The sequence below is a fragment of the Tursiops truncatus genome, chromosome 19, assembly GCF_011762595.2.
Source record: "Tursiops truncatus isolate mTurTru1 chromosome 19, mTurTru1.mat.Y, whole genome shotgun sequence".
In the NCBI taxonomy this organism is placed as follows: Eukaryota; Metazoa; Chordata; class Mammalia; order Artiodactyla; family Delphinidae; genus Tursiops; species Tursiops truncatus.
Window position 1 is genome coordinate 55,184,729 of NC_047052.1, and position 25,622 is coordinate 55,210,350.

Genomic DNA, 25,622 nt, shown 5'->3' on the forward strand with positions numbered 1-25,622 from the left:
GATGTCAACTGCTGTCCCTTTTCTACCCGGGTACCAGGGGCCAGGAACCTGCCCCTCACCCCAGCAACAGCTTCACAGGAAAGGAATCTAGCAGATGTCTCCACTCTCTTTAGTTTCTTTCTCTGAATCCTCCCAACTCAGGCTTCCTCCTGACCTCCCAGCCTCCAGTCTGTCCTCTAGTTCACTCCAGAGGGATCTTCTGAACACCCGAGGCCCCAGTCCACCCCTTGCTCAAAATCCTTTTCTGGCTCCCCGTCGCCGTCTTAGCCCCATAGCCTGGCATTCGAGGCCCTGAGTGGTTTGGTCCCTATATCTCCAACCTCGTCCTCACCTCCTCATCCCCAGTGCATTCTGGTCCTACCCTTCTCCACACACTCCCCAAACCCCTTCAACCACTGGAGTTTTAACAATGGCTGGTTTCTGCTGGCTGGAACGATTCTCTGCCTGTTGAAATCCTATTCAGCTGTCCTGACCCAGCTCAAATACCCTCTTTGGAAAAGCCTGCCCTCATCCCCTAGGTTAGTCTCCCAGCATCCACTTTTACACCTTGTTCTCCACCTCCAGCCAGGGGTCCAGCTACGGAGAAGTGGCTGCCTCCTGAATGTGTCACAGGCTTCCTGGCCACTCTTCATCCTGTGAGAAGACGGCCTAACAGGAACTTCCTACCTCCTCAGCAACAGCTCCTTTTCCCTCTGGCCAGCCAGCAACTTTTTCCCGTCATCTGGGTGGCTGGCGAGGCTGGTTTGGGACTGGTTTTCTCTGGATCCCAACCTGGTTCAGCTTGGACGCTTCTGCTTCCCCAGAATGCCCCCTGACAAGCTCCCCTCCCCACCCCAACCAATTCCTGCTGGCCTCTCCCCCGGAGCTCAGTCAGCTTCCAGCCGAGCCACCAGATGGCGCCCTCCAAAACCAGATCGGAAGGGACCAGAGGCACAGCCCTAGGCAGGCAGGAGCTGGTCCTCAGCCCCTATTTGCCGCCCTCACGCCTCTGCTTCCTTCGGGAACCAGACACATCATCTCTCCAAGATCCCTTCCCATCTCAACCCCACCCTCTCCCCTGCTCACACACCTCCGCAGGCTCCCCATGTCCCACCAGATAAAATCCGCGATGCGGCTCGGCAGCTGAGGGCCTGTAGCCTGCCTAGCATACAAGCTTCTCGAGCACAGTGCTCTGCTTCCCTCTTCCTGTCTCCACGCCTCAGTTCATGCTGTTCGTTTCACCCGGAATACTCTCAGCCCTAGCAGGTGTCTAATCGTCTTTCAGCCTCTTGCCTGCTGCCCCAGCCCCTGTTTCTAACCAAAGAACCACAGAAGCAAGCAGTTCCCCAAAACAAAAGTTTTCCCCTGGGACTTCCCTGGGGGTCCAGTGGTCAGGACGCTGCGCTTCCACTGCAGGGGGCACAAATTCAACCCTTGGTCGGGGAGCTTAGCTCCCGCAGGCCACGCAGCACAGCCAAAAAAAAAAAAAAAGTCCTTACCAGGGCCACACTCCTACAAGGCCAGCCCTTACTTCTCCAACCTCATCCCCTGCTACTTTCCTACATTTCAGGCACGTTTTTATCCCTTTGCCCACGCTGTTCTCATCCGGAAGACTCCTCAAATACCCACATGGCTCGTTCCCAGACGCCTTCAAGTACCTGCCAGTGCCAGCTTTCCAGTAAGGTCTATTCTGACCACCCTGTGCAAAGTGTCGCAGCCTGACATTCGGTGTTGCAATCAGACACGCCCCAGTTTTGGACCAATCCCGGACCCCCGTGGTCTGCCACGCCCCCTCTGGGCCAATCAGAGTGTTCCGCCAGGCACGCACTCCTGCACACGCGCACACCAGCCTCCCTAACCCCTGCCGCCCCCTCTGCTTTCTCTCCGCAGCACTACCACTGGCAACGCATTTATTTTGTCACTGGGTGCCTCATGCCTCTCCTCCTGAAATGTATCGGATCTTTACCTGTCTCATGCACTACTGTACCACCAACACGTAGGACAGGGCCAGGCAAGGAGAACAGGACCATGAACGGGCGAGTGAATGAATGAATGCCCCAACTTGGAGGACAGCTCCTACTTGGCTCCAGCCAAGTGCTGCCGTGCAGGACTGAACAGCTCGCACTGTCAGAGTCCTGTTTATTCAGAAAAGTCAAATCCCCGGACTTTTATATGTGAACTACCCCAAGTTTTAAATGTTGGCAACTGACTCAAATTTGTTTCAAAAGCAGTGATGGCAAGACCCAAGCTCCCCAACCCAATATTCACAGCCCCTACCCCTCGCCCGGCTGACCCTTCCTGCTCTGTACCAAGCCGACTTGTGACCACGTGGGCCCTGGACTGGGACCTCTGTTCCAACTGACCGCTCTTCCTGAAGCCCTGTCCCACCCCGTGACGGGCAGGCACAGCCCCAGCACGGGAATGGGAAGCAGCGCCCCACCTCCAGCCAAGGACGCAGCCACTGAGTGGCAACTTCACGACTTTTATTTGTGGTGCCTGTGCTTTATCTCGAAAATACCTTCTCCCCCTGCCCCAGACAGTGGGCCGCGAGGGGGCAGCAAAAAATAGAAGACATCCCTCCCTATTGCACACGGACCCTATACACAGGCCCACCTGGCCGAGGCCAGAGGGACTATTGGCACATTCTCGGATCCCTGTTCACGAGTGGGAGGGGTGATGAGGGTGGCATCACACGTGAGGGGGGACCTCTGGGCGGCCACTCTGGTCCTGGTGCTTCTTGGTCCTCGGTTCCTTCCTGGTCCCGCCTCCAGCCCCAGTCCCCCCTCAGCGACGTCCCCCTACCTGGCTCGGCCTCCGCCTCCATCCTGGCCTCGGATGGCCCCCCTTGGCTCCTGGGGACTCTGTACTCCCCTCCCAGTCTGGAGGTCCCGAGGGGAGGTTATGGCTTCTCAGAGACTCCCCGGGAGCCCTGTCACTCGTGTTCACGCAAAGGAAGGGGTGCATGTGGCAGAAGCAGCTGTATAAATATGGGTGCGGGGGAAGGGCCTCCTCCAGAGTCACTTGGAGAGTTTGCTGATGACGCGAATCAGGGCTGCGTTCTCATCCTTGAGTCGCTGGTTGTCAGCCCGGAGGTCGGACAGGGCCTGCGAGGTGGGAACGCGTCAGCCAGGTGGCCCTGGGCAGGCTGCACCCACTGCCCACCCTCGCTCTGCCCTCAGCTCCCCATTAGCATTCACCTTCAGCTCCTCCTCCAGCTCCGCTGCCTTCCGCTCCAGGGCCCTGCGCTCCTGGAATAAACGGGAAGGTGAGGACGAGGGACCGGGGGTCGGGGAGGGCCGGAGGTCAAGTATGGCTGAGAGAGGCGGGGAATGGGCAGAGGGGCACGTTAGAAGGTCAGTGTGGCCCTCTTCATCCAGACCCGCCTGAGCTTGTAAGGCTGGGGACACAGCTGGCCCGGCTCCAGCCACCCTTACTCACGAATCTCTCCAGCTCCAGAAGGGCGGGCCTCTCTGCAAATCGCTCCTGCCTCTGGTGAGGACACAAAAAGAGCAGGGCTCTGAGAAACGTCCAAACCGCAATGGCCAGAAGGGGGAAACCAGCAGTGAGAGGGGGAAAGGCAGACTCCTGGCTGGCCCAGACCTCCCCACCTACTGCTCAGGACCACAAGCCCAGCCCCTCTTGGACCAGGCTCCGCCTCCGAGATCTTAGCTCTGCCCCTCATTCGCCCCCTCATTGCCCACGCTCCTCCTCCCAAGGGTCCTAGTACCCCCACCACTCAGGCCCCTCCCCTCGACGCTCTGGCCCTACCTCCCAGGGATCCGGAGCCAGCACTGACACGCCGGCCAATTCCCACCACCTCCAGGGCCGCGGCGTCCTCACCTGCGTGGCACGCTCCAGCTCCACCTTGAGCTGCGCCAGCTGCAGTGTGGTCTCGGTCAGGGCCTCGCGAAGTCGTTCGTTCTCACTGCGCAGCTCTGCATACAGCTGGGGGCCCCAGGAGGAGGGACACGGGGGTCAGGCTTGCCGGCTGAGATGCCGCATGTTTGCAGGGAAAGGGGGTGACTGTGGCTCAGGTGGGGCCGGAAAAGAGCAGGATGCCCGGATCGGTCAGGTAGAGCCACTAAGTAGGGGGCAGGAGGGCAGGTATATACAAGCCAGCAAGTGGGGGTTAATGGCACGATCGTGGGGTGGGATCGCGAACCTTCCTGAAGCCTCCATCAGGCTCTTCTGATTCTGGCTCTGGTTCTGGGTTGAGGTCCCGCTGCCTGCGGGAAGAGGGGCCGCCCTCGGGAGTGCTGGGGTGAGGGCAAGGAGGGCGTCATGGGGCGCGCCCACGGCCCCACAGACAGCCCAAACCCTTCCTGCCCACCCTGTACCTGGATCCTGGGCTGCGGTCTGCAGGCGCCGGCTCCGCCTCCTCCCCCTGTGGGCGGAGGTGGGGTTCAGCTTGGCTCCACCCCCAACCCACCTCCAAGGCCGGCCCACAGCCCCAGCTCGGCCCGCCTGGGCCCCGCCCCGCACCTCGGCAGGTCCCCGCCACTCCTTGCTGACTCTGCGGTGCTCCTCGGCGGCCTGTGGTCCTTGCCCTTGGCCGTCAGGCGCCTCTGCTGGGGGAGGGGCAGGAGTCAGCCCAGTGATCTGTGGAGGGGTCCCCTCTGCAGGGTCAGGGTCTCTGGGCCCAACCCCCAGGAAAACAGTAAGACTGTAGCAGGAGGGAGCCGGTGGGCCCAGGTTGACCACCTCCCAGAGACCAGACCTCACCTCTCTGGGCAGGGCCATCAGAGTTCTCGACCCCGGGGACTCGGGGTCGCCGGGAAGGGTCCTGTGGGAGAGGGGCACGGGGGTCAGAGGACGAGGGCATCTTGTACCACCCCCTGCCCGGGCACCTGAACCCTCTCACCAGGCTTTGCAGGCACGACTTCTCTGGCTCTGGGGCCTTTCCTGCAGCCTTCTCTGCTTCTTTAAGGTCTGTCAGAGTCACACCCTGGCACGGAGAAGGGGGCAGTCAGGGGGTCCAGGACTCAGGGCCCAGCCCCTTCAGGACAGTCTAGGCCCCCAGGCCCTCCTCCCGCGGACCCAGGGGTCCAGGCCCCCATCCCACACCTGCGTGGACCTCCGAGACTGGCGCATGAGGCGAGAGCGAGCTTTCCGCTGAGATTCAGACTCCTCGTCCCGTACAGGCATCTGGTAGGACCTGAGCGAAGGGCCCCGACCTCAGAGAGGGTTCCTTTGGACCCTGTCCCATCCCATGGTTGACACTCTCTGGGGGAGTCAAGTTCGGCCAGAGGACCTCAGCGCCAACCCTGGGACTCCTGGGTAAGGCAGCTGTCTCCCAGCTGGGGAGACAGCTGCTTCCTGCCCCCAGGCCTCTTCACCTCACCTCCGGCGGTCGCGGGAGTCCGCTGGGGGCGCTGCAGAGGCTACGGGGACATTTGGCTTCACTGGGGATTCGGGCTCCGGAATCCTGGAGGCATGAGTGGAGTTACCCAAGGGAGGAGGAGGCCTGGAGATCTCAGACCTGTGTGAACGCATTCAATCAGCAAATGTTACTCAAGCTTGCGTTACATGGCAGGTACCACACATACAGCAAGAAGCACAAGAAAAAGAAACAAATCATCTCTGCCCCGATGAGTCAAATCTGAGCAGAAAAGATGCAAGCAAAAGAGAGGATAACCACAGAAAGCTCAGGACACCACATGGTACGTCAGAAGAATGAAGCACCCTGGAGAAGAAAAGACAGAGCAAGGACAGGAGGCCGGAGGTGTGCGTGTCCGGAGGCTGGGGCAGTGAGTGCAGTGGGGCTGGTGGGCCTCCCTGAGAAGCTGACATTCAAACAAACCTGAGAGAGGGAGGAAGGAAGCCCTGTGGGGGTGAGTGGGGAGCCACAGTGAAGGGCCCGCGCAGGAGCGAGCCCGCGTCAGAAAGGAGGGCGGAGGGCTGGAGAGGGGGGTGGGGGCCGCCGGAGGCCGGATCACGGTGGCCTTGGAGTTTTACTGTGAGCTTTTACTTGATGCACCAAAAGGGAAACTGAGGCCAAGAGTGGGAGGCAGGGACCAGACCCCAGAGAGCAAAGGCTGACAAGACAGGGGCCCAGACCTGCCCCACTCCCGGCGGGACCCGGGCCGTCAGACTCACGGGGCAGAGGACTCCGGCACCTTCCGGGAGGGAGTGGGGGTAATTCTGGCAAGACGGGGCTCCCTGGCCTGCGGGGAGAGGAGAGGAGGGGGCTATTCTCCTTGACTAGGCAGGGTCTGGTCCCCTGCCCCTCACCCTGCTCACCTGAGTGTAGGTCCCTTCCAGCCGCGAGGAGGAGGCGGAGCGCTGCAGCCCAGCCCCCGAGGCACCCTCGGCGCCCCGCCTCTCCGCAGGGCCTAGGGCCCCAGAGCTCCCCGTCTTCTGGAGGCCAAAGCGCGTGGAGAAGGGGGCCTCGTCGGGGGTCTGGAGAAGGGAAGGGTATCAGTTACAGGGAGAGGGTCCTACTTCTCAAGAACTTCAAGTGTTACCCCCAAAAGGACCACCACAAACTACAACTGGGGGGTGGGGAGGACAGGCACAGTCAGGAAAAGGCAGTCAGTTGTCCCAGAGGATTCTGGGAACTGTAGTCTTCACCACACCTGCCCTGACAGGAGGTTCACAGGCTTTACGGCTACGCCCCCCACAACCTCCCGGGCCAGCACGGCCTCCGGGAACCCAGACTCACCATGGGGCTCCTGGGGCTAGAGGGTGGCGGGGAGGAGACCCCGTTGAGCGTTCTGGATTCTGCAGGAGGTGGCTCTACAGCGTGGGAAGCAGGAGAGGTCTCTGAGCACCAGCCCTTCCTCCCGCAGCCCCCTCCTCTCCAGATTCAGGACCCCAGCCCCCCAGCCCCTCACCTGAGGGGCCTTCTTCTCCCTCATCCTCGTCCCGGATTGGGGGCCCCCCTGCCCCACCAGGCCGGCGCTCCTTGGACAAGTCCTGGAGGGAGATCTTCTCACGGCTGCTCAGACGACATACAGAGCTCCTGGTGGGAAGGGGAGGGCGTTGGGGTCCAAGCCCTGGGGAACCTCCAGCCCACCCACCCTCCAGGCGCTTCTCCCCTACCTTCGGTGTTTGCTGCTGGAGGGCCCCTGGGGCTCCTGGCCCCTGCTCTGGGAAGCTTCCTTTTGGTTCCGAAGCTGAAAGGGGGAAGGGGGCCACTGGGGAGGGGCAGAACACGCAGACCCTCCTGGGTCCCACATACAACTGTGCCGGGGTGGAGGTGGTACAGGGGGGAATGAGATGATCTGTGCACTCGCTGAGTTTTCCTAGACATGGCGCCCTGGGTCTCAAATGAGTCGTCCAGTACTCAGGGGCCCCCAGGCTTCCTGGCCTCTACCTCCCAGGGGCGAGCTACCCAATCTTCTCCCCAACCCCTCAGCACACCGGACACGGGCTGCCAGGCCCGGCCTCCTCCCTTAAGGCTCGCTGTCAGGCCCAGCCCCCAAATGGCATCTCAGGGCGCAGTTCCCCGACTGCTGTGTCTTCACACCTCGGAGCCTGCACAGCAGTTCCCCCGCCCCTCCTAGCAAACCCCTTGTGCTGCAGGTCTCCCTTCCCAGACACCCCCAGGCCTCGTCTGTGCCCCCACCTCTCAGAGACCCTGCTTCACCCACTAAACGCCCTCCCAGAGCCCCCAGCCTCCTCACCTGGCATTCAAGGCCCTTCGGGGTCTGCCCCTCTCCAAATTCCCGGTACCATACGACTCCCCACCCCTGAGCCTCTGCACGTACTGCTCCCTCAACAGTGTGCGAGCCCTGGTCCCCAGGAAGCTGCCCAAGTCCGCCAAGCCGGAAACAGGACCGTCTCCCTCCGTGTTGCCACAGCCAAGCTGTAAACACGGGGTCTGGTCCTGTCTACCTGCCACTCGCCAGAAGCTCCAGGCAGAGGGCCTGGCCCCAGAAGGCCTCAGGAGATGTTTCTTGCCACCTAAGAGTGCTTACTGTGTGCCAGGCAGGGTTCTGAATGCTTTTGTTTAGTTACATACATACCACTCATAGCATAATACGTACTCCACGTAACAGAACATGTAACTCATAAAGTGCGCCGTGCTATCCCCATTTTACAGATGAGGTAACCGAGGCCCAAAGAGGTTAAGTGACTGGCCTGAGCTCACACAGCAAATCCATGGCAGAGCTGGGATTCAGACCCCGAGTCCGCACCGTTCACCCCTTCATTCTGCGTTTTTCCAGCAACAAGGCCTGGCCCAGTGCTGGCGGGGGGGCGTCCCAGGGGTGACGAGGCCCAGCCCAAGCCTGGATAGATGACTGCCATCTGCATCCCAAGGTCCCCCGGGGCCCAAGGCCCCGCCTCCCCCTAGTGCCCAGCTGTGCCCCTCCTCCTGGCTCCCCACTGGGCCCAGGTCACCGGCCAGGGAAGGGCAGGTCCCCAGGGACGTGGAGGCCCTCCCTCCTGGCTGTAGACAGACACTCACGTCCTCCTGCTTCCGGGCCAGCTCCTCCAGCAGGCTCAGCACCTCCTCATCCGCTAGATCACAGGGACGCTGCCCCTGGGTGGGGAGGGGAAAAGGCAGGTGAGGAGTTGGTGGACGGGCCCTCCCAGCCCCCACCGGTCCCCGGGCCCCGGACCGGCCCTCACCGCGTGCGTCAGCGAGTCCATGCCCCCGCCGTGCTCCGCCAGCAGGCGGCAGGCGTCCTCCACGCCCCAGTGGGCTGCGGCGTGCAGGGGCGTCCAGCCGTCCCCATCCCGCAGCTCCGGGTCGTAGCCGGCCTGAAGCAGCAGCCTGGGGGCCAGGGAGGCTCAGGTCAAGGACCAGGACAGGGGCTAAGGGCCAAGAGCTAAGGTCGGCCAGCTGTGCTGTGGTGGCAGTACCAGCTGTGACAGTACCGAAACCGGTCCTGGGCCAGGGGGTGAAGCGTCATGGCCCCAAGGCGCCCTCTCCCGGAAGTGACCCTCTCTGCCACCGCTTTGACTCCTCTCCTGGCCTAGCACGTGGCCTCTGGAACCCTGCTTCTTGTACCTGCAATGCTCAACTCTTCTGAGCGTCACCCCTGGTTGTGAGACAGCTCCAGGGGAGGTGAGGGCAGGGGTTCCCCAGCACCCAAGCCTAGAGAAAGGATGAGACCCCAGAAGGGGCGGCCTGGGGGCAGCACTCTTCCAGGACCCCTCTGGCTCAGAGCAGCGGTTCTCAACCAGGACCACATAGCCGCCTGGGGACGTCTGGCCGTGTCTGGAGATGTTTCTGGATGTCACAACGTAGGGGTGGGCGCCAGAAGCATCAGTGGGTCGGCGCCAGGGATGCTGCTAAACAACCCACAGCACAGAGGATGGGCCCACAGCCAGGAACGATCTGGTCCAAATGCCACCAGTGCCGAGACAGAACCCCTGGCTTAGACGGTTCTTTCCCGTGAGATAATCACCACCTTAGACCACACGATCTGGTCCAGGGCAATTCTGCAAACTCAGCGTAGGGTAGACACGCGGGCTTTTAGAGAACTGCATTTAGGTTCCGTGTCAGTGAGAAAGAGCTGAAGCAAGGTGGGAAAGGCGGAGAGACGAGGTACCTTGTAAAGAGCCTTTAAACAAAAGCGCCTCTGCGGGCCCCCAGCTCATCTGCTCCAGCCGTGCGGGCGTCCGCTCCTGCCCCAAGCATGCGCCCACCTTGGGCTCCGCTGTTCTCTCTGCCCAGTGAACGTTCTCGAGGCATCAGTGCCTTTCACGCGGCCACCCTCTCGGTAGTCACAACCTCCTCCCCGAATCTCGAAGGGGACCTCCCCACCACACTCGCTCTCCCCCACTGCCCTGTTTATATCCCTCTGGACCAGTGGTTCTCAACTGGGGACGACGCTGACCCCCAAGGGACGCTGGGCAACGCCCAGAGATGTGCCTGGTTGTCGTGACTGCGGTGGGGTGTGGCTCCTGGCACCTAGTGGGTGGAGGTCAGTGTCCCACCCCCATGAACAGGACAGGCCCCCAGGGTTATCCAGCCCCACGTCACCAGGGTGGAGGCTGAGGACCCCTCCCTGAGCACTCAGGGCCATGTGATGTGACCGGCTTCCTCAGTCACTTCTCTGTCTGTCTCCTCGACAAGGCTGCGAACTGCACATGGGCCCAGATCTGTCTCGTTTGCTGCTATATCCCCAGTACCTAAAAGATGGTCTGGCATACAGCAGGTGCTCAGTAAGTGTTGAGTGAACAGCATCAAAGAAATGTACACCTTTACCCTGCCACTCATCTTTAACGAGGAGAATGTCAGCTACATTCTTCCAAAAATGCAGTCCATAGATAGACCTGGTTGTAAACCCATACTAAGGGGCAGAAATGAAATTACAGTCAGTGAGTATCTCTAAGGCCAAAGCGTTTCAGTTCTGTGGCAGAGAATGAGGCTGTCCATGAATATCCACTCTCCTTCCACCTTTAATCATGGCACCCAGGGACCTCCCCGGTGGTCCAGTGGTTAAGACACTGTGCTCCCAATGCAGGGGGCCCGGGTTGGGTTCAATCCCTGGTCAGGGAACTGGATCCTGTGTGCTGCATCTAAGACCTGGGGCAGCCAAATAAATAGGTGGGGAGCCACTGCAGAGCCCTGAATGAAGATGAGGCCCCCTGCCCTGGGAAGACGCTTCTAAAAAAAAAAACATGGCGCCCAGCTTTCAGGGGTTGCCTGCTGAGGCAGAATCTCCCAGTCTCCCTCACAGCTAGGAGCGGCCAGCCGAGAAGGGTCTGGCAAATGGGATGTCAGTATTCAGTGTGTACGCCGCTTCTGGACTGTCCTTTTAAAAGACATGGACATTTGCTCCTTTTGCCCCCTGCTTTTTCCTGCTGGCTGGGACACAGATTCAAGGGCAGGAGCTGAAGCAGCCACCTGAGGCTCAGGGGTGGAAGCCACGGGTAGAAGAGGGCACAGCTTCCAGGGCTGGGCACAGCACCGGGCCTGACCGTCCCACCCTCCTTGCCACAGGGACCAGCCCTGGGATGAGCAGGTGTGCCAGGCAGCCCAGTGAGTATCAGACCCAGGACTTTCGCTGGAACTACGGAGGACGAGGCACTCTACCTCTGAATGAGGGGAAGCAGCCAGGACATGAGGCTGGAGCTGTTAGGCGTCATCTTAAGCTCCTCGCTGAAAAGCTTCCTTTTTTTTTTCTTCCCCAGCCCCACCGTGCAGCTTTCGGAATCTCAGTTTCCCGACCAGGTACTGAACCTGGGCCACAGCAATGAAAGCCCAGCATCCTAACCACTAGGCCATCAGGGAATTCCCCTGGAAGACCTTTCTAAAAATTCATTAACACAGAGGTGAGCAGAGATGGAGAGATTCATCTGGACTCCGTTTATATACTAAATATAAAGTAGAACATCACATGAGAGAGAGGGAAAAAATAAAGAGAGAACAGGGGAGTCTGATGATAAGAAGTAGAACCAACTACTGACAGGAAGGAGTGAGGCACTCAGAAATGGACAAGACCAAGGTGAGGATGAGAAGCAGAGAGTACACGCTGCAACAATTTAAAATATAGATGCACCAAATAACCTGGCCTTGAAATATGCAGCACAAAAACTGACACAACTACAAGGAGAAACAGCAAAAATCCACAACCATCGTGAGACGTTTTACTGCACTTCTCACAGCAACTGAGAGAATAAGCAGATGGGGGAAAAAAATCACTACGGATACAGAAGATTTAAATAGCATGAGTACAAAGTGGACCTAATGACCTATACAGGACGCTGTACTTAACACCACAATTCTTTTCCAGCTTACAGACTGGGTTATGAAGCATTCCAGCTTACACAGACTGGGGCATGAAGCAAACCTCAATGAATTCCAGAAATCTGGAATCACAGAGAACCTGTTCTCTGACCACAGTGCAAGTGAGCCAGGAAGTGAGTACAGGCAGACCTCGGAGATATTGAGGATTTGGTTCCAGACCACCGAAACAAAGCAAATGTTGAAATAAAGCGAGCCACATTGATTTTTTGGTTTGCCAGTGCATATAAAAGTTAAGTCTGTTATGTGTACAGCATTATGTCTTTAAAAAAATGTACATACATTAAAAAACACTTTATTGCTAAAAAACGTTCGCCTTCATCTGACAACGTAGGGTTGCCACAAATCTTCAATTTGTAAAAAAAAAACAAAAAAGCACTACTGGCGAAGCACAATAAAATGAGGTATACGTGTAATTCAACAACGACTAGAAAATCCCATGTATTTGGAAATTAATGACATACTTCTAAATGATCCCTGGGTCAAGGAAGACTACAGGTTGGAAAATGTTTTAAACTGAAGGACAGGGAGAAGCCTGCACATCAAGACTTATGGATGCAGCTAAGGCTGTATCTAGAGGGAAATGCATGGCCTTAGGTACATGAATTAGAAAAGGGAGGGAATGGACAAAATCCACAAGAAGGTGTAAGACAGTGAGAAGCAACAGGCTGGCCCAGCGCAAGGGGCAGGGGAAGAGGGAGGGTCTACACCGGCCCAGCTCACCTCATCACTTCGATGTAGCCCTTGGCGGCGGCCACGTGCAGGGCAGAGGCCCCCGTGCGGGGGTGCCGGGCCTCTGGCATGGCGCCCCCGTTCAGCCAGCACCTTGTGTCGTGAAGCAGCAACTCCTCCTCGGCCCGTTTGGCTGCTTCCACATCCACACCTGGGAGGACGAGAAGGGGGGATAGGTGGGACTCCCACCCTGAGACCCAGGAAGCACAGAGTGGCACCTGGCCTGGTCCCTCTGCTCTGAGCCTCCTCTGGGAGGACTAGCTCTGAACTAGCTCTGTTACTTCCCAACCATGCTCCGTGAAGCCCTGGGGTCCACTAAGGGTCTCTGAGTCACTGCTGGGGGCTGGGAGGATGGAGGGCGCAGGAATCTTACATCTTACACTTCCTATCACTACAGATACAGTCCTTAGCCCAGCATCTTTGTGTGTTTTGTCACCGTTATCACTCATGAGTAGGATAAACCAGGCAAAAAGCCACTAAACAGTGCCCGTACCTTGGGGCAGCGGCACCTTCCCACCAGCTGCTGTTCCCTGCTGTCACCTGCACAATCTGTGCGAGGCCAGCATGCTTCCTCACTCGCCAATTTCACTGTAGTCAACTGGTCTCATGGAAAACTGTACTGCATTTATGGATGCAAAAGGCACGTTATGACTTTAAACATAAGTTGACTGTGGATCAAAACGGGCAGCCTTGTTGAGGCTGGAATACTACCTTTAGACTGTCACGGAGAATCTGTACTTTGCACGTTATGAACTATTGAGACGGGAGTCAAAAACAGTCTCTTCTAAGGAATGTGTACTCTCTCTCCTGGGAAGTGTATTACTGGCTGTTAGTTTTTCGATTGTGAAATTTCTCACTCACCCAAGCGCTGCACAGAGTTGAGCCGCCCTGCTCAGCAGCCGTCAGCAACGTGCAGCTACGGAGCCCCTGAACTGTGGCTACTTCCCACTGAGACGCCTTGTAAACGTAAAATACACTGGATTTCGAAGCACAGGAAAAAAGTGTGCGGCAGCTCACGCGTAGTTTTTCATATTGATTACATATTGAAATGATAATGTCTCGGACGTACTGGATTAAATCACTATATTACTATAATTAACTTCAACTGTTTTTGTTTTTCCACGCACCTACTTGGAAATTCTCAGTTACGCCTGTGGCTGACTCTGGCTTTCCACTGGACAGCACTGGCGACGACGCGGTGTACGGTCGCCTGGCTTACGGCAGTGCAAGGCGACAGAGGCAGTGACAGGGTGCCCCTCCCCGCGGCCCCAGAGGTAACCACCTTCATCAATCTGCTTTCCTGAACGGGAAACTGGTTACACCCTTACTGCAGGTTGGAAATGCTGCCCCGGGTCTACCCGGAGGATCCCAGAAACGCAATCCCCGCCGGGACCGAATCTGTCCGGGTCCAGCTGCGCACTGGCGCCACCCGGTGGCACCTGGGCACTCGGACTAAACGCCAATTTATTACCTTAGGGTCCCCTGGCTGGCGGGGACTCCCAGGGGCAGCTATTCCAGGAATGTCTGGCTGGCTAGGGCCCATCCCGCAGGCCCAGGCTGGGGTGGAGGCCAGGAGAGTGCCAGGCACTCAGGGACCCCCCCCTCCCTCTCTCCTCCCCGACCTCCTTAAAGGGAATCACCTACATTCAGTCCTATTATAGATGCAGGCGCCTTGCTGCGGGCAGGGAAGGGCAGAGTTTGCCAATCTTTTATTCAGCAACCACAGTTAGTATCCTGCGTGTTCAAACGCATCCTTCTGCAGCTTTGCTCTTTGCCGAGATTTGCCCATGTTTATTAACAGAGCTCCTCATGGGGGTTGGCAAACTACAGCCTGCACGTGCGGGCCACCAGTTTGGTTAACATAAAATTTACCAATTTCACTATTTTATTTATTTATGTATGTATTTATTTTATTTAATTTTGCTGTGTTGGGTCTTCGTTTCTGTGCGAGGGCTTTCTCTAGCTGCGGCAAGTGGGGGCCACTCTTCATCGTGGTATGCGGGCCTCTCACTATCGCAGCCTCTCTTGTTGCGGAGCACAGGCTCCAGACGCGCAGGCTCAGTAGTTGTGGCTCATGGGCCCAGCCGCTCCGCGGCATGTGGGATCTTCCCAGACCGGGGCTCGAACCCGTGTCCCCTGCATCGGCAGGCAGATTCTCAACCACGGCGCCACCAGGGAAGCCCAATTTCACTATTTTCAAGCGTACGACTCAGTGGCTTTTAGGACTTTCACAACGTGCAACCACTGACCCTATCTGTACCTCAACTTTCTCATCACCCCAAATGGAAAACTCGTACCCCATTAAGCAGTCCCTCCCCAGCCCCTGGCAACCACCAATCCACTTCCTGTCACTGCGGACTTGCCTCTTCTGGACGGTCGCCTGTGTTTGTAAGTAAAGTTTTATTGGAACACAGCCACACCCACTCATTTACATATCCTCCCTGGCTGTTTTCCCCACCACAGCAGCAGGGTAGAGTGGTTGCAACCTGACAGCATGTCCCGCAAAGCCTAAAATATTTACTGCCTACGGACTTCCCCAGTGGTCCAGTGGTTAAGACTCTGAGCTTCCATGGCAGGGGGCCTGGGTTCAATCCCTGGTTGGGGAAGTTCCACATGCCATGTAGTGTGGCTAAAAAAAAAAAAAAAAATTTACTGCCTAAAGCGTTTGCCGACCACTGCTTGGATCACTCATTTATAGATTACTGACTGATCCGTTCGCCCTTGGGTGTCGGCCACATCCTCTCAACACTGAAGCCTCCATCGGGTGGCCTAGGAGTGCTGGAACACTAGGAATGTGGATCTCCAGCTGTAATCCATGCTGTCCAGCTGGTTCCCACAGTGGCTGGAATCACCCGCACTCCTGCCGGCCAGAGATAAGAGTGCTCTGCCTTGCCATCACTGGAACTGACTGTCAAAGCTGCCCGTCTCTGAGAGTAACTGCCCCACGTCCACTGTCCTGATGTTAGGATTCCAAGTGATTGCTTCAAACGCTTCAGAAACACTTTACGTGTCCTCCCTGCCCAGTTCCAAGTCCCTGTGGGTCCGACCATGGCCCTTCTGAGCAAGCGGCCAGAGAGTCCTGTGCTTGGACTGTGTCCCTGTGGCCCGGGCCGTGGGAAGAGCATCTGCAGTGGAGCTGTTGCTTGGACCTGCAGGCATCCAGTCTCCCGCCTCCGTGAAGACTTCTGCCTTTTCCTGACCCCTGCTTTCAGCTGATGTGGCTGAGCCCACAGCCCGGCTCCATGGGTGACCACTTCACCAGGCCTGACCATCCTCCGTGCCACCGTGAATGGCTCAGGGGCAAGCTTGTGACCAAGGTGGCCCTAAGAGTGTCAGGCAGAGGACTGTGGATGGGACTACGGAGGAGTTGCGTTCTAGCTCTGCTGGGGCATCAGCCTGCACTGCTAGCAGCCATGCTCAGAATCAATACCTCACGGAGAGAAGCTGTCTAAGAATGAAGTCAACACAGAGTTCAGCAGTGATGGAGGGATTCTTTTGACTCTGTGCACCTCGATCAAACCACGCCTCAAGTCCATAAAACTCCTAGACCGCAGTTACCTAAGCCCATAAATTGTCTTCTTTTTTATTTTATTTTATTTATTTTTTTCTTTTTTTCTTTTTGCGGTACGCGGGCCTCTCACTGTTGCGGCCTCTCCCGTTGCGGAGCACAGGCTCCGGACGCACAGGCTCAGCGGCCATGGCTCACGGGCCCAGCCACTCCACGGCATGTGGGATCTTCCCGGACCGGGGCACGAACCTGTGTCCCCTGCATCGGCAGGCGGACTCTCAACCACTGCGCCACCAGGGAAGCCCTTCTTTTTTAAACTGTGGTAAAATACAGAGACTCTGACGACCACGCTTCGCTGAGGCTTCCGTGTGAAGGCGAGCATCGCGGAGCTGTGGGGCAGGAGCCACCCGACTCCGGAGGCGGAGGCTGCAGTGCTGTTGGCAGGTGCCTCCCACCCCCAGCAGTGCAGCAGAGCGTCCTCCCAGTAGGACCACAGGCCTTTGTGCCTGGTCGGCCCTACAAGCCAACATCCCCCAACCTTCGCCCCGCAAAAGGGGAACATGGGCTGCTGTGAGAAGGTGTTGTGAGCTCTAGGCACTTCCTGCAGAAACACACAGGATGTCCGAGAGACCACCCACCCCCTGGCGGCCTCCACGCATTGCCCTGCAGACTACTTTTTTTTTTTAATTTTTAAATTTTATTTAATTTATTTTTTATACAGCAGGTTCTTATTAGTTATCTATTTTATACATATTAGTGTATTATGTGTCCAGCCCCATCTCAGACTACTTTTTAACTACAAAGGGAGGAAGATGCCTCCACGGTAGAGTCACCTGGGCAACCCCCCGAACGAGGTTCAAGGTTAACATCACCAGTAACGGGGCAGAGAGACAGAGCCTGTCTCCCGGAGGGACTCGCTAAGAAGTTCCTGCCAAAACTGCAGAACTGAAGAAACAGCCAGGTCCAAGCTGAGGGACCTGTGTGTGAAACAAGGGAGGGTGAGGAGGGCGAAGGCTGATCCAGGTGGAGGGAGCTGGATGTGACATGAGAACCAGGTGCAGGGAGAGACCCAGGGAGGTCCACCCCTAGAGGAGAGGGAGGGAACACGGGCAATCATGCCAAAAAGTGAAAGATCCCTGAGTCCATACTTTACGATTCCACGTATACAAAACGTCCAGAACAGGCAAAGCTAGAGACACAAAGCCAATGAGAGGGATGCAGGGCTGGGGATGACAGCTCTGGGGTGTGGGATTTCTCTTGGAGTGATCAAAATCATCTAAAATCGATGTGGGGACTTCCCTGGTGGCGCAGTGGTTAAGAATCTGCCTGCCAATGCAGGGGACATGGGTTCGGGCCCTGGTCCGGGAAGATCCCACATCCACATGCCGCGGAACAACTAAGCCCGAGCGCCACAACTACTGAGCCTGCACTCTAGAGCCCACGTGCCACAACTACCGAGCCCGCGTGCTACAACTGCTGAAGCCCGCGCAGCCAAAACTAAATAAATAACATTTTAAAAAATAATAAAAATTTAAAAAATAAAATAAAATCGATGTGGTGTTGGATGCACAACACTTAGTGTGAATACACTAAAAACAAACACCAGATCGCACACTTCCAAAGGGTGAACTGTACACACTGTGAATTGTATCTCCATGAAGCTGCTGAAAAGCCCTGGTAGATCTCAGTGAAGGTCGTGTGGGCACTCATCGGACTGCTATCAAAACCTGCCTCTGAGTTTGAAGTTTTTTGAGATAAAAAGGTGGAGAAGGGGAGGGAGAAAACCCCGGTTCTGTCTTTCCTTTGCTTCCCACTCCCCTCCACCTGAACCAAAGCAGGGCTCCTGGACCTCAGCTGCCCACCTCGGCTCGCCCACCAGCACCTCCATACCCTGCGTGGCTCTCACGACCACCGACACACAGCTGCCCAAGGGCGGGCCCTTGCCCCTCCCACCCAGAGCCAAGCCGGCCGTCTGGGCGTCACCTCGGACGCCCCGGCATCTACTTTTCACCAGCCTGCCCGCACCTCCTGTGCAGCCCTCCAGACCTGCCAGGCCCACTGGCCCTGCGCTCACTCACACCTTCCCACCCACTGAGCCCTGACCACCCGCGAGGTACTGCTGCTGCCACCCTCGCTCTGCGGATGAGACAGTCACCTCCACAGCTGGGCTGTGACCCAGGGCTCCGGCGGGAGACTGGGTGAAGCGGTGAAGCTGCTGGCCATCCCCCACCTGACCTGCCCCGTGTCCTCCGCCCCCAGCTCAGCCACGCACACGGCACACCAACTGGCCCCAGACGGCTATTTGTAGCGGGGCAGGGGGAAGGTGAGAACCTGCTAGAAGTAATACACACTCCCCCTAGAAAAATGAGCATGGCCAGACAGAGCTTTGAGGGGTCCTGGGCCCCATATTAAGGACACTGGGCTCAGTGATCCTGAGCACGGGACAGACCAGGTCCCCAGAAGCCTGTGCATTCCCCTACCCACACCCCAGCAGAATTCCTATCACCTGCAATCACGCAACGAACCCCTGGACAAGCCTCTACCTCAACTTCCACAGTCACTCGAGGATAAGGTGACACTGCAGGCCAACAGCGGTTTGCGCTCTTATTCTGTGCCCAGCACTTCCTCCAATTACTCTGGAAAACCCTGGGGGTAGGTACTCACACCCCGCTTCCCATGTAGGGACTGAGGCCCAGAGAGTCAGGGTCCTCGGGAACGGAGGGCCCGCCCCGCAGCAGCCCCCGAGGCCCACCTCGGCGGGCAATCTCCACCTTCAGCAGCCCCTCCATGGCGTCAGACTCGGCCAGGTCCAGGGGCAGGTCCCCATCACTGTTCACCGCGGCGATGTTGGCCCCGTGGCTCAGTAGGTACCTGGGGGCAGGGCGAGGTCAGAGCGGAAGGGTCCGGCCCGTTCTCATCAGGCCCCGCCCACCCTCCCCGCCTCACCTGGCGATGTCCAGGTAACCACAGGAGGCGGCCACGTGCAGGGGTGTCCAGCCCTCATTATCTGCCTGGTTCACCGTGGCACCCTGCTCCACCAGGAAGCGCACCACCTCCAGGTTCTCGTCGATGCAGGCCTGGGGGGAGGGACAGGCTGTCACCTTCACCTGGTCCAGACCCTGCATGCCCTGCCGGCAGGACCCCTGGCAGGGACCGCTAGGCAGATGCAGGGCCAAGCGGCCCTGACAATCAAGGAGAAGACCCAGATGGCTCTGGAAAACACCAACCCTGTCCCCGGAGGCCCCTCCAGCCATCCAGCTGTTAAAACCCCCCGGCTTCCCAGTGGTTAGGTCAGCCAGGCATCTGGGGCTTACTGGAGACCATGAGAGGAGGAACTGGACAGAGAAGAGAGGGGGGCTTCACACCCAGGTGTAGGAATCCTGAACGGTGCTTGTTAGATGAGACACACCCACAGTCACTACCGAAGGATGGGGCTTCCAGTGATGAACCAAAGGGAGGAGGCCCAGCCCCTCCTCCCTCAGACCCAGGGGTCCAGGGCCCCAGCCCCTCCCTCAGATCCAACAGATACTCTACAAGAACTGACCATGGCCCTGCCTTGTACCTGGAGGGGAGACTGCTGGACCCCTGGGGCCCAAGGCTGTGCAGAGCTGGTAAAGTCACCAGGTCCCTGGAAACCTGGGACAGAGTGAGGGTCCCGGGCAGGCCTCCTCCACTGGGAGACATGACTGAGTTAGCGTGTGCCCGGGACCTGGGGCCCGAGGAGAGGCAGCTCCCCTGCACCGAGGGTCTCCTAGGCACAGGGCACTGCACCAAGGGGCTTGCACGGGCATCTTCCCCAATCCTACGGCTGTCAGGGTCCTGTTTGATGGAGGAAGAATCAAAGCTCCAGGAGACAAGCACTCACACCAAGTGGGGGCCAGAGAAGGGATTCAGCCCCGGGCGCGTGTGGACACTGGGTGGGCGCTGGGACCTGAGCAAGGGCTAAGGGACAGGAGTGGACCTGGACTCCCAGGTCCTCAGGGTAGGTTAACCTCCAGCTCCCTCACCTCTCCAAAACCATCCATCTGGAGAAGGGGGAGGGAGCTACAAGGGCCAAGAGCATGAAGTCATGGAAACTCAGGCTGTGAAAGGGGGGCCACACGTGCCCTGGGAACGGGATGAACTCTGGGCTCCGTTTATTTCCATTTGGTTGTCATGGTGATGGGGGAGGGGGGCAAGGAGGGAGATGGGCCTTTCCCTTTCAAGGACCTGGCCGGGCACAGGCATCCATGTGAAAGATGCCTGCGGCCTGGGCACCAGGGATCCAAGAATCCAGGCCCCCAGCCCCCCCTCCCTCAGACTCAGGGGTCCAGACTCCCCACCCCTCCCTGTTGAGAACTAAGAATCCTGGCTCACAGTCATTCCTATTCCAGACCCCGGACCCCTGGCCACTAATTACAAGGTAATTTTAGGGAGGGGGCAGAATATACCAGCCTCGTCTAGCAGTTGACAAACCAGCCTGAGGTTGGGGCTGAGGCTCGAGAACGCCTAGGGACCCGACCAGAGCAGGGAGCTGATGCCTGGGGACCTGCTCCATGCAGAACAGAAACCACAGCCGCAGGACTCACCCAGATAACGTGGGCAACTGCTCCGGTTTGCCTGTCTGGGGGTTTCCTGGGACCTGGGACTTTCAGTGCTAAAACCAGGCCAGCCTTCGGCAAAGCAACATGGGTTGGTCAGCAGACGCCCAGGCCTGACCCAAACCCCGCACCCCTGCTTGCTGGCTGTGTGACCCTAGGCGGGGACTTCCCCTCTCTGAACCTCAGATGCCCTAATCCTTCATGCCTCCTGCAAAGTCCTGGCAAGGGAGTTTACCGAGTGCTCGCCTGTAGCGGGAGTGGGAGAGGGATCCCACCTAACAGGCCAGGCCGGGGTGGTCTTCTGCAGGGTCTGGGCCAAGGGAGAGGGCGGGGAATGGGGCTTGGCCTGCAACACAGGGCCAAGAACCCCTTCGGGAAGGTCGAGGGGAGCCGGGGCAGGGACGATGGCGGAGGAAGGGGGACAATGAAACCTGAGGCCCCTTTCCTGGGCGTGCCAAGCTCTGAGACCCTCCTCTAGATGGAGGAAAATGTCCCAGAAAGCACTAGGGCCTCTGCAGGGCACAGGCCTGGGGGTAGGGAAAGGGAAAGGGGGGAGGGGTAGTGCTTGGACCAGGGGCTGCAACTCCCCAACTGGATGCCCACAGCCGCTTCCTGAAGGGTGTTTTTCCTCCTTTGCCAGAGCCCTGCCAGGGAGGGGCTGACTACTGGCCCCATTAACAGATAAGAAACCTGAGGCACAGAGAGAGAAGACACTAATTCGAGATCACAAAGTCGAGCAGCTGAGATCAGAACTCAGGACAACTCTGCTTTGCTGAGCCTCTCCTCTTCCTGGGAACCTGAGAAGTGGGCCTCTTCCTGCCTCCACCCCACTCCTCTGCCCCCTTCCAAGGTTTCCTTCCCAGGGTCCTCTCTGGGCCCCAAAGTAACCAAACCCTAGCGGTTCCGGCACAGAAGAGGGCTGGGGACTGGACCAATTCGAGGAGACTAGGAGGCAGACAGCCTCAGGGACAGAGGGAGGGGACAGAGCTCTTCTGTGGCTTGTGCCTGGTGGTCCCACTGGAGGGGGGGTAGGGAGTGATAAAAGCACACAGAACTAGAGAGAACTCTAGTTGTGGGACATTTGGGGGGCCCTGGTTCAGAGGAACCCTGGAGACAGCAATCAGAGTGTTTTGGAACGGCATGGGGGCCCCAGGGTGGACAGAGAGGAGAAACAGGGTGCTAGACCCCTTGGGAAGGTGATATGATGAGGGGCTGGGAGAAATGGCACATGCTACGGGAGAAAGAACCTGCCCAAATCCACAGGAGGGGATCCAGGCAGCGAAAGCAAGGTGACCAAAGGACAGAGAGGTGTCCCGAAGCCAGGAAGAGGTGGGTGCTTTGAGAGTTCCCAGAAAAAAAGGGTGATGATGCAGGTCTGGCCAAGGCAAGAGGAGAGGCAGAGAGGAGGTGCCTGGAGAAGAAGAAACATCTCCGAGAGAAGGCCTACAGTGGGAGACAAGAGGTGGCACAGCCCGCAGAAGGAGAATGAAGAGGCCATGAGGGTGAAGGGGGGCGGGGAGACAGCATGAGGTGACCCAGACCCGGGGAGCATCCCCTTCAAGAATACAGAGCTGGAATTCCCTGGGGGTCCAGTGGTTAGGACTCCACGCTTCCACTGCAGGGGGCATGGGTTCGATTCCTGGTCAGGGAACTGAGATCCCACGTGCTGCGAGCCACGGCCAAAAAAACAATACAGAGCCTTGAAGGCAGGGGCTCAGGAAAAAGCATCCTTAGACAGCAACAGATGGCACAGACCAAGGATGAAAGAAGTGGCGTGAAAGGCCCTGGGCCTAGCCAAAGAGGTGGCCCAGCCCAGAGACCAAGGGGGGAAGCAGCACAGGCCCAAGAAAGAGGAGGAGGATGCTCCAGGAAAGTGATACCTGCCTGGAAGGGGGAAACTGTGGGCAGCGGTAGAGCTGTAAGTGTCACCGACTCAGGAAAGAGGTCCAGCATTAGATGACAAAGTAGAGGTGGAACCAGTGGAGGTGGCACAGGCGAGACTAGTAAAGAGAGCTCAAGGTCGGGAAAGAGCAGCGCGAAGTGACGAGACTAGAAGGGACTGGACTGAGGCCGTCAACAATGGCTCGGGTCCAGGGAGAGGGCGGCGCAGGGTGGCAAAGACCAGGGTCAGTTCAAGTGTCTCAGGGTCGGAAGAAGGGAGCTCGAGGTGGGTGGGCGGAAAAGAGGGCCAGCACGGGATGGCAGGGACCGGAGCAGCAACAACGGCGCAGACCAGGACTAGCAACGGTGACTTCGGACAGGGGAGGGAGGGTGCTCGAGGTGGCGCAGACCCAGGGCGATTCAGGTCCCCGGGACGGGCCCGGGCGGGGGCGCTGACCTGGTGCAGGGCGCTGATGCCGTCGGCGTTGGTGGAGTCCAGCACTGCGCGGGCGGGCGGCGGGGCAGCAGGGTCGAGCTCGGCGCCCGGGCCGGGGTCGGCCGCGCGCAGCATCAGGCGCGCCTCGTCCAGATCGCCGCCCGCGCAGGCCGCCAGGAACTCGGCGGCGCGCTCGAAGCGCACGGTGCGGGCGCGCCGCTCCCCGGGGCCCGGTTCGGCGCCCGCCCGCGCCCCCCACTGCCGCAGCTGCTCCCGCCGCCGCTCGCGGGCCGCTGCCGCCGCCGCCCCGGAGCCCGCCCCCGGGCCATCCTCGCCCGACATCGCACCGCCAGCCCGTGAGCGAACGAGCGAGCGAGCGAGCGCCGAGCTCCGAGCCCTGAGCTGCCGCCGCCCGCCCACGGGCCGCCGGGATCTACCGCCCGCCCAGCACCGTCCCGCGCCGCCCCGCGCCGCCCAAGTATCCACTGGCCCCCGCCCGGCGCGTGACGTCACCCCGCCGTCCCGGGGCGCTCTGGGAAATGGAGTCCTCAGCCTGGAGAGGCGAATGGCAACCGCCTCACGGAAGGCTGCGGGGAGCTCTGGGAAATGGAGTCCATAAGCGGAAATTGCTCTTGGCAACGCTCCGGCCTCGATCGGCCCCGAGGCACACTGGGAAGTTCGCAGCTCCGAGGTGTCGAAAGGAAACATGATTGAGAGGATTCTCCTGCGAGTGCTGGGAAATGGAGTCTAAAGGTTACAGGTGTGCCCCCCAGGGGCACAGCATCAAAAGGACGAAGAACTGTCCCCTGGGGACCTAGTAGGAAATGGACTTGACAGCCCGGGAGTCCTAGAAGGACTAAAAGTCCTAAAAGTCTGCTCGCTTCATCTAGAAATAAGCCCCAGGAGGACAGGAATTTTTGTCTTCCGTGTGCACTACTTGCTCCCAGTGCCAAGACCTGAGCCTAATAAAACGCGATCGGAAATAGTATTTTGGATGAATGAATGAATGGATTACCTAGGTCGTGGGAAACGTCAGGACACTACGGGAAATTTAGTCCGCAACCCTTAGACCAAGACAATCCCTGGGTGACCTCCCGGGGCATGCTGGGAAGTAAAGATTGCGGTACAAAGGTCACGGCGATCGGCCGCTGGGCACGCTGGGAAACGTAGTCCTCGGGGCCACGCCCCTAAAGGCACAGTTGGTCCTAGGCAGAGTCCCAAAGCACCCCAAGTCCCTGATAGAACCCCTGGGTCACATCGGGAAAGGAACCGAAGAGACGGGGTCCACAATGACAGCTCCCCCAGAGCCTTCACTGGTCCTCCCCGCTACTGACTGTCTCCTTGGGACGTGGAGCACGCTGGGAAATGTAGTCCGGGCTCTACATCCTCGCAAGCCATGCTGGGATTTGTAGTCCAGGGCGAGGAGATCGAACAGATGTGGAGAGTGAATTGCCTCATACATAGCACCATAAAGCATGAAATAATCCTTATGTTAAGCACTCTGCACTTAAATCCTCATTGGGAAAGAGGCAGGCACTTTTAGACCGGAACAAAGACCCATAAAAAGCGCAAACGTTTCAGCATAACGGCGCTGAAATCCAAACAGAAGCAAGATTCTTTTTTCCCAAGGGATGTCAGAGCAGCCCTACCCACTCTGAAGTCCCTGGGCTTGTGCAAAAATAATAATAATTATAATTATAATAAACTACAAATCCCGTGAGGCCTGGAGACCGTCGGGATGGACACAAAGGGGATAGCAGTCCCGGAGCCAGAAATCATATTGTGACCCATCTGTGACCTCACAGACGACGCAGAACAGAAAGGCGGGTGGCATCCCGGTTCCCAATGGCAGGTTTTTTTTGTTTGTTTGTTTTTGTTGTTTTTTTCCGATGGCAGTTTTTTTTTTTTTTTTAGGTTTATCCACTTTTGGCTTTCTGTTTTTGTTTTGTTTTGTTTTCAAGAGCCACAGTGCCTTTATTTAAGCATTTTTAAAAATTGAAGTACAGTTAATTTACAATGTTGTGTTAGTTTCAGGTGTACAGCAAAGTGACTCAGTTATTTTATATATATATATATATTATTATTATTATTAAGATTCTTTTCTCCTATAGGTTATTACAATTGTTTTTTAGGCTACGCCCTGCAGCTTGTGGGATCTTAGTTCTCCAACCAGGGATCGAACCCAGGCCCCCGGCAGTGAAATCCTAACCACTGAACCACCCTATTACAAATTATTGAGTATAGTTCTCTGTGCTCTACAGTAGGTCCTTGTTGGTTATCTGTCTTATATATAGCAGTGTGATCAGTGGGTTTGTTTTTTTTTTTAGTCTATTGACAAGGTTGTGCAAGCATCACTACTGTCTAATTCCAGAACACTCCCATCACCCCCAAAAAGAAACACCATTCCTTTTAGCCATAACCCCTCATTCCTTCCTTCCCCTGAGGCCCTGGAGACCACCACGACTGTACTCCCTGCCTCCACGGATTTGCCTTCTAGAAATTTCCTATCAGTGGCATCACACAGTGCGTGGCCTTTTGTGTCTGGCTTCTTTAGTTATGATTTGGACACTCATCTACATTGTAGCCTGTGTCAGAGCCTCATTCGTTTTTATGGCTGAAGGATATTCCCTTGTATCCTTTCACCAGTGGACGGACGTTTGGGTTGTTTCCACCTCTTGGCTATCATGAGTAATGCTGCCAGGATTCCTGTACAAGTTTTTGTGAGGACAGAGATTTTCAGTTCTATTGGGGCAGAATTGCTGGGTCCTATGGTAACTCTACGTTTAACTTTTTGAGGGACCGCTG

General features: G+C 57.6%; 1 protein-coding gene across 5 annotated transcripts; it reads right to left on the minus strand.

Annotated features, from left to right (window-relative positions):
• Positions 1-2,445: 2,445 nt before the first annotated feature.
• On the minus strand, positions 2,446-23,296 carry PPP1R12C (protein phosphatase 1 regulatory subunit 12C). Of its 5 annotated transcripts, none has more exons than XM_073796176.1 (22): positions 22,839-23,296; positions 18,867-18,997; positions 18,673-18,791; positions 12,404-12,563; positions 8,554-8,698; positions 8,390-8,464; positions 7,021-7,094; positions 6,813-6,940; positions 6,641-6,714; positions 6,220-6,378; positions 6,076-6,143; positions 5,321-5,458; positions 5,044-5,134; positions 4,841-4,924; positions 4,702-4,762; positions 4,462-4,547; positions 4,317-4,363; positions 4,142-4,205; positions 3,748-3,924; positions 3,418-3,468; positions 3,177-3,227; positions 2,446-3,083 (listed from the first exon to the last, which is right to left on the minus strand). In XM_073796176.1, the coding sequence occupies exons 1-22, from the start codon at positions 23,157-23,159 to the stop codon at positions 2,997-2,999; spliced, it is 2,391 nt and encodes a 796-aa protein (XP_073652277.1). In that variant the 5' UTR covers positions 23,160-23,296; the 3' UTR covers positions 2,446-2,996. The 5 variants fall into 5 exon arrangements, with proteins under 5 accessions (XP_073652277.1, XP_073652276.1, XP_073652275.1 ...); XM_073796175.1 differs by having other exon boundaries at positions 4,142-4,235; positions 4,462-4,544; positions 22,839-23,293; XM_073796174.1 differs by having other exon boundaries at positions 4,142-4,235; positions 22,839-23,293.
• Between the last annotated feature and the right edge of the window lie 2,326 nt (positions 23,297-25,622).

Coding starts and splice junctions, on each gene's coding strand:
- PPP1R12C (XM_073796174.1), bottom strand. CDS start 23,159: ATGTCGGGCGAGGATGGCCCGGGGGCGGGCTCCGGGGCGGCGGCGGCA. Junction 6,941..7,020: donor TCCAGCAGCAAACACCGAAG/GTAGGGGAGAAG, acceptor CCTTCCCACCAG/GAGCTCTGTATGTCGTCTGA. Junction 6,144..6,219: donor TGGAAGGGACCTACACTCAG/GTGAGCAGGGTG, acceptor CTCTCCCCGCAG/GCCAGGGAGCCCCGTCTTGC.